The sequence below is a fragment of the Chlorocebus sabaeus genome, chromosome 14 (genome assembly GCF_047675955.1).
Source record: "Chlorocebus sabaeus isolate Y175 chromosome 14, mChlSab1.0.hap1, whole genome shotgun sequence".
Lineage (NCBI taxonomy): Eukaryota > Metazoa > Chordata > Mammalia > Primates > Cercopithecidae > Chlorocebus > Chlorocebus sabaeus.
The window spans coordinates 26,707,656-26,716,840 of record NC_132917.1 but is presented as its reverse complement, the minus strand read 5'-3'; the positions used below and the strand labels follow the sequence as shown (position 1 = coordinate 26,716,840).

At 53.6% G+C, this 9,185-nt stretch overlaps 1 protein-coding gene across 4 annotated transcripts in view; it reads right to left on the bottom strand.

The window, feature by feature from the left end:
• Positions 1–5,674: 5,674 nt before the first annotated feature.
• MAPRE3 (microtubule associated protein RP/EB family member 3) overlaps positions 5,675–9,185 on the bottom strand; it is a 57,497-nt gene continuing 53,986 nt past the window's right edge. For 2 of the 4 annotated variants that reach the window (XM_038006681.2, XM_007971187.3), the window contains exons 4-7: positions 8,573–8,774; positions 7,133–7,287; positions 6,840–6,992; positions 5,675–6,592 (exon numbers count right to left, since the gene is read on the bottom strand). In XM_038006681.2, coding sequence (XP_037862609.1) covers positions 6,524–6,592; positions 6,840–6,992; positions 7,133–7,287; positions 8,573–8,774 — 579 coding nt within the window. In that variant the 3' untranslated portion in view covers positions 5,675–6,523. The remainder of the gene's footprint in view (positions 6,593–6,839; positions 6,993–7,132; positions 7,288–8,572; positions 8,775–9,185) is intronic. The other 2 variants (XM_038006682.2, XM_007971188.3) reach the window with 1 other exon arrangement.

The window sequence follows — 9,185 nt, the reverse complement described above, 5'->3', positions numbered from 1 at the left end:
TCCTCGCAGGACCGCGCGCCCGGCGCCCAGCGCCCGCCGCAAGGCAGCCTGGGACTTGTAGTCCCTCTCTGGGCCCGGCTCTTTCGGGCGAGGAGCGACTGGAAGAGGCTCCCGTGGCAGCCTGCGGTCCCCGCCCAGGCGAAGAGGCCGGAAGGAGAGGAGATTCCCTTCTGAGAACGTTCACTAAGCGCCGATGTGAAGGCCACGGCATCGAGAGACTTGGTAGAACTGTTTCTGTTTTTGTTTCCTTTATTGATCAATTGATTGATCGATTGATTGACAGGGTCTCGCTCTGTCGCCCAGGCTGGAATGCCCAGGCTGGAATGCAGTAGCGCGACCCCAGCTCACTGTAACCTCCGCCTCCCAGGTTTAAGCAACTCTTGTGCCTCAGCCTCCCGAGTAGCTGGGACTACAGGCTCCCGCCGCCACGCCCAGCTAATTTTTGTATTTTTAATAGAGACGGGGTTTCGCCATGTTTGCTAGGCTGGTCTCGAACTCCTGACCTAAAGTGATCCACCCGCCTCGGCCTCCCAAAGTCCTGGGATTACAGGCGTGAGCTGCGGCGCCCAGCCACTGTTTTTCTTTCCTTTCTGGTACAGCTGGAAGGATGGGATGGAAGTAGTGCTCCTCATCTCTGGGGAGAGTTTGAAGATTGAATGCTTCCTTTCTTCTAGGAAAGTGCTGACTTTACTGCTGCTAGTGATTAAACTTCGGGTTTAATGGGCTATACAAATCTATTGCCAAAGAACAAGGAAGAGGATGGGGGCTTGAGGAAAGGGCAGAGTGTTGGGGAGCTGGGGTAGGAGGTGGAGAATGGAGAATACTTCTTTTATTTTTATTTTTATTTTTTGAGACAGGATCTTGCTTTGTCACCCAGGCTGGAGTTCAGTGGCACGATCACAACTCACTGCAGCCTCGACTTCCAGGGCTCGGGTGATCCACCACCACGGATCACCTGACCCACCACCACGCCCGGCTAATCTTTGGTATTTTTTGTAGAGACAGGGTTTTGCTGTGTTGCCCAGGCTGATCTCAAACTCCTGGGCTCAGTGATCCACCCTCCTAAGCCTCCCAAAGTGCTGGGATTACAGGAGTGAGCCACTGCTCCTGGCCTCTGAGTTCTTCTCATGGAGGCTGAGAAAAGTTTGGGGGTCTGGGACAGCCAGGGCCGGGTTTCCCCTTCCAGGCAATGGGAAAGAACAGGCTCTGCCTCCCACCACAAGAGTCAGTCCCAAGTTCCAGATGTGTCAGGGAAGTGATGGAGAGCCCCAGACTTGAGGCATTTGCAGACAGATTCCTACTCAGACATCCATGTGGAGGGTGTTAGTATCTTGGGAGCCTTCAGAACCTTGAAGCATGCCAGCAGAGGAGAATGAGGGAAGAGAAAATCGAAGTGACTTATCACAATTAAAGAAATGTGCTATTTCGTATACAACTGTGTGTGAGGATGAGATTCCTGCCATACTGAGGTATTATGGTAAGAACTATGAGAGTCCAAATTTCTACAGGATGAACAGCTGAGGGAGTGATGAATTCTTTAGGAAGGAGATTAGCTTCTGGAAGGAGACAGCAGCTGAGATGGGTTCTGAGAAATAGAATTTTCATTGGTTCGCTGGGCACCATGGCTCACACCTGTAATCCCAGCACTTCAGGAGGCCGAGGTGGGTATCACTTGAGGTCAGGAGTTCGAGACCAGCCAGGCCGACATGGTGAAACCCCGTCTCTACTAAATACAAAAAATTAGCTGGGCATGCTGGCACATGCCTATAATCTCAGCGGCTTAAGAGGCTGAGACAGGATAATCGCTTGAACGTGGGAGGTGGAGGTTGCAGTGAGCCCAGACTGTGCCATTGCATTCCAACCTGGGCAACAAAAGCTAAACTCCATCTCAAACCCCAAAAAACAACAACAACAACAACAAAAAACAAAATTGAATTTTCACTGGCTGAGGATTAGGGTGGGTGGAGAGAAAATGCCAGTTGTGTGGATCTGTTGATGTAAAACAAAGGCCTAGAGGGTTGGTAAACTGGAAGCAGTTCAATGGGACAATGCTTGATGGGACTTTGGAGGTGATGAGGTTTGATAGTTTGGATTTTTGTCTCTGCCCAAATCTCATGTTGAATTGTAATCCGCAGTGCTGGCAGTGGGGCCTGGTGGGAAGTGTTTGGATAATGGTGGTGGATCCCTCATGGTGGATCCCAGTTCTCATAAGATCTGGTCATTTAAAAGTGTGTGGCACCTCCCCAGCACCTCTCTCTCTCTCGCTCGCTTGCTCGCTCCCGCTTTTACCATGTGATGTGCCTGCTCCCCCTTTGCCTTCCGCCATGATTGTAAGCTGCCTGAGGCTTCCCTAGAAGCAGATGTCAGCGTTATGCTTCCTATACAGCCTGCAGAACTGAGCCAATTAAACTTCTTATAAATTACCCAGTCTAGATGTTTCTTTATAGCAATGCAACAATAGCCTCATATAAGGTTGGAAAGGGATCTGAGCCCATATGCCAAGGAACTTGCCTGCGAAATCTGGACTTTATCCTTCAGGCCCTGGGAGACCAGTGAGAGGGTGGCATAATCCACTCTTTTGGAAGGGTAAATGGGGCTGTGTGAAATGTTGGTAGGGGAAGGCAGGGGGTGGGAGACGAGCATATCTTGCTGCCTCTTTCTACCTGTCCTCCAGCCCCTTTAGGCCTCACCATGGCTGACTTTCCATCAGGTAGCTCTGAGATGCAGTGCTTTTGGCAAGGACCATATTTGAGCTGATCACTAATCAATTCATTTTGCAGATCATTGGTTTAGGTGTACTCAGGAGACCAACAGCAATATCTTCTCTTTGTTCGACCCCTCCTGTGTCACATGTATGATCGCAGAAGAGACCCTGTTTTTGGAAGAGAAACAGAACTGACTTTCCATTGAGGCAAATGAGGGGGCTGCCCCATGGCAGAGGCACACAGAAGGGTGGGAGGGGGACTCTCTCTTTCATTGGAATAGTCTGGTAAGTTACCAGTTCTAACTTGGCATCTAGGACGTATAAATCATGCATTTACTTATCCAGCAACCTTTTCTAAGCACCTTCTCTGTGTCAGGCCCTGTGCTAGGTGGAGCTAGAAGATATAGCTCACTTGCTTGTAAGGAACTTGAAGGCTGTGTGGGAGACAAATGTACAAACAAAAAATTACAGTTCACCATCTTAGTGTTCTAGAGGAAAGAAGCACTTAGTATGAGGTACCAGGAAGAGGTGGGGAGAAGGGAGTGGCTTTACATCCTTAAGCTCTGGGTGTTTGAAGAGACACTAGCCATGGAGGTGGGCTTGGGTAGGCCCCACCATGGGGTTTGAAGACCCAAAAGATGTTGGGTCAAAGACGACATGGGTGTCTAGTATGGGAGTAAGCAGAAGGGTGAGCTCACTGAAGCACTGTTTTACCCGTTGTACTACGTTTCTACTGCTGCTAAAACAAATTGCCACAAACTTAGTGGCTTAAAACAAGTGTGTTATCTTCCAGTTCTGGAGGGCAGGAGTCTAACTCAGGTCTCCCTGGGTGAGAGTTGAGGTGTCAGCAGGACTGGGTTCCTTTCTGGAGGCTTCTGGGGAGCATCCATTTCTTTGTCTTGCCCAGCTTCTAGAGGCCACCTGCATTCCTGAGTTCATGGCTCCCTTCTGTCTTCAAAGCCAACAACAGCAGGTGAGTCACTCTCACATTGTATCACTTTGACCTCTTTTATTTTTTTTTTTGTTTTGAGATAGGATCTTGCTCTGTTGTCCAGGCTGAAGTGCAGTGGCATGATTATGGCTCTCTGAAGCCTCGACCTCCAGGGCTCAAGTGATCCTTCCATCTCAGCCTCCCAAGTAGCTGGTACTACAGGCATATAGTACCATGCTCGGCTAATTTTTCTATTTTTTGTAAAGATGTGGTCTCGCTGTTGTCCAGGCTGGTCTCCAACTCCTGCACTCAAGTGATCCTCCTGCCTTGGCCTCTCAAAATGCTAGGATTACAGACATGAGCCACCACATCCTGCCCACTCTGACCCTTTCTGCCTCCTGCTTCCACCCTTACAAATGTTTGTGATGTCATTGGACCCACCTGGATAAACCAGGACACTCTCCCTGTTTTAAGGTCAGCAGATTAGCTTCCTGAATTCCATCTGCAACTTTCTTTCTTTTTTTTTTTTGAGACAGCGTTTCACTCTGTTGCCCAGGCTGGAGTACAGTGGAGCAATCATGGCTCACTGCAGCCTTGACAACAACTGGGCTCAAGTGATCCTCCTGCTTCAGCCTCCTGAGTAGCCGGGACTACAGGCACATGCCACAACAACCTTCAAATTTTATTTTTTGTAGAGATGGTGTTTCCCTATGTTGCTCAGGGAAGTCTTGAACTCCTGGGCTCAAGTGATAATCCTGCTTTGGCCTCCAAAAGTGCTGGGATTACAGGCGTAAGCCACCATGCCTGGCCCACAGGCAGCCTTAATTCCCTTTTGCCACGTAACCCACATATTCACAGATTCTGGGGATTGTGATATGGACACAGTGCCTCCCACGCCCACTTTACCTTCAGGGTGAGGTCTCGGCCTGAAAAGCAATGCAGAACAATGGCCTATCCTTTCATGGTATCTACCTGTAATCATGGGGAAAAGCCTTTAAAAATTAGGCAAGGGAATTAAAATCATCATAAGTAAAAGCAGGCAAGGAACTTGCTGGAGGAGAACAGAGATAGAATAAGGCAGAAGTGTCTATGTATGTGGGGGTGGGAGTCAAAAGGGGCGGTGGTGATTGAGGAATAAACAGATATGAATTGCTTATTTAAGGCTTGAACCTGATGTCATGATAGAAATGGTGGTGGTCTCGAAAGGGGTCATGGGGTGGAGCCACAGAAGAGACACGGCCCCAGCTGCATGTTGGCCATACTCAGGGTGGCGAGGAAACCAGCACTGTCCTGCAGCTGGAAGAACCTCAGTGGTCTTTGGGGATGAGCCCTGAACCTCAAGTGAAGAAGTGTGAGTTCTAGCCCAGGTTTCTGCCATGGCGAGTGAGTCATGCATGTGGGCCTCTGATCCCTCCTCAGTAAACCGGGGGCTGGTCTAGATGACCCCAAGGCTCTCACATTCATTTCCACACTCCTGGTCTCTGCTGGGCTTCTGGGACATTGGTTAGTGTAGCCTTTTGTCAGGCACATGCCAGGACTGGGGCTGTGTAGATAATGTGGAAGGGCCCCTGGCTCCCTGTTCCCACTGGAGCCTGCTCTACAGAAGGAACCCCTTGGACGTTGCCATCCTGGGCTTCAGCACTCAGAACTGCTTGTTCTTTGTAGCCATCCCAGCTCTCTCTGTCATGTGAGCCCCTGTCCTCAGCTGAATCACTATGGTGAGGTGTGTGAGCTTTGACGACAGGTGGGGAATGACATGCAGTTCCCCTGACCCAAAGGAGACTAAAACGAAGAACCTCTTGGCCAGGCCACTACGGTGTCACGGTGTCCCACAGCCGCTTCACCAGCTGCCCCTTGTCATGGCCACGGGTCCAGACCTAGTTCCTCCTCAGGGATGGGGGGTTGGGGCCCCTGCCTGCCCTCAGAGCCCTACCACCAGTGTTGGGCACTGGGGCTAGGCTGGAGCTGGGCTCCAAGCCCAGAGCTGGTGGTGGTTTCCAGGCCTGTGGGAGGGTGACAGTGAGGCTGTGCTGCAGCTGTGGACTTTTACCGCACAAGTTTATTTAAATAAAAGTGAACACATATGCAGGCTGGTGCCTGAGGGGCAGGGGATGGGCAGGGCGGGTGGGAAGCAGACAGACAATGGGGTCCAGGCAGAGTCTGTGTCGTGAACCAGGCTGCTGGAGGGAGTGGCTGGGGGCCTCAGGGCAGCACTGGGCTTCGGTGCTGGGGCAGGGGGCCTTGGGTGGGTGAGCCTGGTGCCAGGAGGTCATTTCCATCCCTCACATGCCCCCCTCCCTCTCCCTGACCCCCTGGGCCTACGGCACTACCTCCTCAGCCCCCTCTCCCTCTCCTGACATCAGCCTTCCCCTCAGTTACTGAGAAGCCAAAAGACAAAATAAATTAGAATGGGTGAGTCCAGCCCCAGCCCCCAGCCATGGGGAAGGGAAGCCAAGCCAGGCACACTGCCCCGAGCCCGTGCTGTCAGCTCTGGAAAAGAACAGGTAAAGTGCAAGGAGAATCCAGTAAGTAAAAATATACCAATGACTTTGTCAAATACACAGCTGCTGGCTGTCGGGAGCAGGTGGCTGGCTGGGGCGGGTGGCAGCAGCACCCTGGGAAATGTTGGGTGACACAACAGAGAGACAACAGAAATAAATAGGGTGGGTGTGGACAGGGGTCCCGCCAACTGGGCCAGCGCCACCCAGGACGGGCTTCTGCCTGCTTTCTGGCCCCATGCCCCCAAGCCCCGCTCGTCTGGCTCCCCAGTGCTGCGGCACTGACACAAAGCACCCGGCCGACCATGTTAGGAAAGGACTATAATGTGGGAGTGGAGCAGGGAGGGAGGCATGGGGAAGCCGTGCAGTCAGCCAGGGCTGCGGCCGCCCTCAGTATTCGTCCTGGTCTTCTTGTTGATGCTCTTCAATCTCATCGTCCTCAGGGGGTGCAAATCCTTCCTGGAGGGTGGGAAGGAGAGGAAAGTGGTGGGCCAGGCAGGCCAGTCAGGGCTTCTCAGGTTCTGTAGGCAGCTGAAGAGCAAGGGGTCGAGAGCCTGGGAGCCCTGCTAATGGGTGACCCTGGGCTAGTAACTTTACCTCTCTCTCATCAGTAAATTTTCTCCACGGTCCCTTCTGGCCCTATCACACTTCTGGTCTTAGGGCCAGGCCAGACTGGGGAGTGCCCAAGGGGCCTGGGAGTGCTCACCTCCGTTGCATAGAGGATGCCAATGATGCCTGAGATAACAGGGCTGTTTTCACTTTCATGCTCCTGGCAGATGAGCTCGATGTCACGAAGTTTGCTGAAGTAGAAGTCACGTTCCTTCTCCAGCCCATCCACTGTCAGCTTCAAGTCCACCAGCTGCTTGGGGACAAAGTGGTGTCAAGTCAGAGGTCCCCACCTCAGGCTCCCCTGCCTGCCCTTTCTTGTCCCTGCAGACACCCCAAGGGCCTGGCTTTGGTGACAGGGCTATCTCAGCTACCCTTACCCATCCCACTCACCTGTTGGTTGAGTTCAAGAATTTGGGCATCAGTCTCATGGCCACCATTTCGGGCTGATGGAGGATTCTTCCGGAGAATGCAGGGGGGGGCCACGTTGCTCAGCCGGCCAGAGGTCTGCATGTTTTTTGGGCCTGTGGGGGACGTCCTCTGTGGAACTGCCCAGAGGAAAAGAGTCAGGTGAGTCCACGTGAGCCCACAGCACACGTGGCAGGAGACAGCCTGGTGTGAGGACTGCGGGGGCAGGCCCATGCGACAGGCAGGCACTCTCACCCCCATGCCCCCACCCCAGGAAGGCCATCTACAGCTAGGCCCCGAGCCTTGGCCACATGGACACTCCAGCAGCTGGGCAGCCGTTTGGCAAGCCTGGGAGAGCAGAAACTATAGGGAACTAAAGAAGGTATGAGGTGTTGGGGCCGGGAGAGAGCTGGCCTGAGGGATAGAGGAGAGAAATTAGGACAGCAAATTTGGGGAAGCGGAGTTGGAACGGTTCGGGTCCCTCTCGTACTGATAGCTAGAGGAAAGGCAGCTGGCACAGGGCCTTTCCTAACAGAAGCCCCAGCCCAAAGCCATCGTCTCTGGGTGGCTGTCCCTCCCGGGGCCCTATGTCAGGATGGGCTCTATTGCCCTCTGCTGGGCTGGACCAGGTATCTGCACAGCGGTGGCCAAATCAGGGACCCCAGCTCCTCCCCAGCGCAGCCAGCATGCCGTGGCGAACTGCTCACTAGTGACTGCACCTCCCTAGACAGAGTGGGCTGTTTCTAGTGCGAAGCAAGCAGGCGGGCGAGTGGGGCAGGCCCAGGCAGAACGGCAGTGCAGACAGAGGAGGTGGCTCTGCTATGACGGGGTCCGACGCGGGCTGGGGCTGCTTCTCTCCCTTCCCCTCCCAACGCTGCTGCTTCCCAAAGGCCCTATTGCTTCTCTCCCTTCCCCTCCAGGACTCAGACAAAGCCTCATTTCTAGAGACTCATCTTTCGAGGACTTAGGACTGTTGGGCCTTTGGAGTGGGGGAAGGTGTGATCCAGCTTGGTAACTCCTGCCCTGGCCATCCAGTGGGCAGGGGGCAAGAAGGGGCTGTGGTGCTGGCACCAGGCTCTTGGCCTGAATGCACCTGGATGGAGAAACCAAGTCACCTTGCTGCCCCACCATCTTGAGGCAAACAAGTTAGCTCGTGCTACGAAACAAAGTGTCTTGGGCCTCCTACCCTAGCTGCCACCATGGCTGGTGCTGGTGGCTCTCCTCTTGGAGCAATTTGTGGAGCTCTCTCACCCACTACTTTCACTCCCCCGGTCTAAGCGGCCAGCAGGCGGCGTCATCCGAACTCCGTGATAACAAGTCTCCTCCAGGCTGGCAGGGCCGGGCCGTGGCCCAGGGGGCATTCCTGGCTGTAGAGGCCTGCCGGCCCGGCCCCCCATGCTCCCTCCCCCGGCTCGGGCACGTTACCTGCTGTGCCAATGAGTTTCTTGGATTTGTTGAAGATCTGATCACCTGGGTTAGGAGGTGGCGCTACGTCCTGGCCCTGCCGCGCCAGCAGAGGGTTGTAATCCTTTCCATCATAGTTTGCGTCAAAGAATTTCTTAAACCACTGAATAAACTCAAAATTATCTTGGAATTTTCCTTTCACTAATTTCTCTACAGGAATGATCTGAAATAGACCACATAAGCAGAGTACTTTAGCCACCTGCTGCTGTAGGGCCGCCTTTCTCTGCTGAGGGCCACTGCTCTCAGGAAAGCCAGCCCCTGGGCTGCAGCATCCTCCACCTTCTCCACTTGCCCCCCTCCCACGGCACCACAGCAGACAGGTAGGCTGGCAGGCCCTGGTCACAGATCCAGAGGCATCCCTTCTCTACAGGCACCGTGTGGAAGAACTGTGTGGGGAGGCGTCCCTCGGCTCTACTGCCTGCGTGTGGGCTGGGGGTCTGCAGCCACCGAGGCAGGAGAGTGAGCAAAGACACTTTCTTGGGCCCTACAGAGACAGAGAGAGGTGGAACTTCACAGGAGCGGTACACAGAGCTCAGTGTTAGGGTGGGCAGGGTCCAGAGAAGAGGAAGGGAAA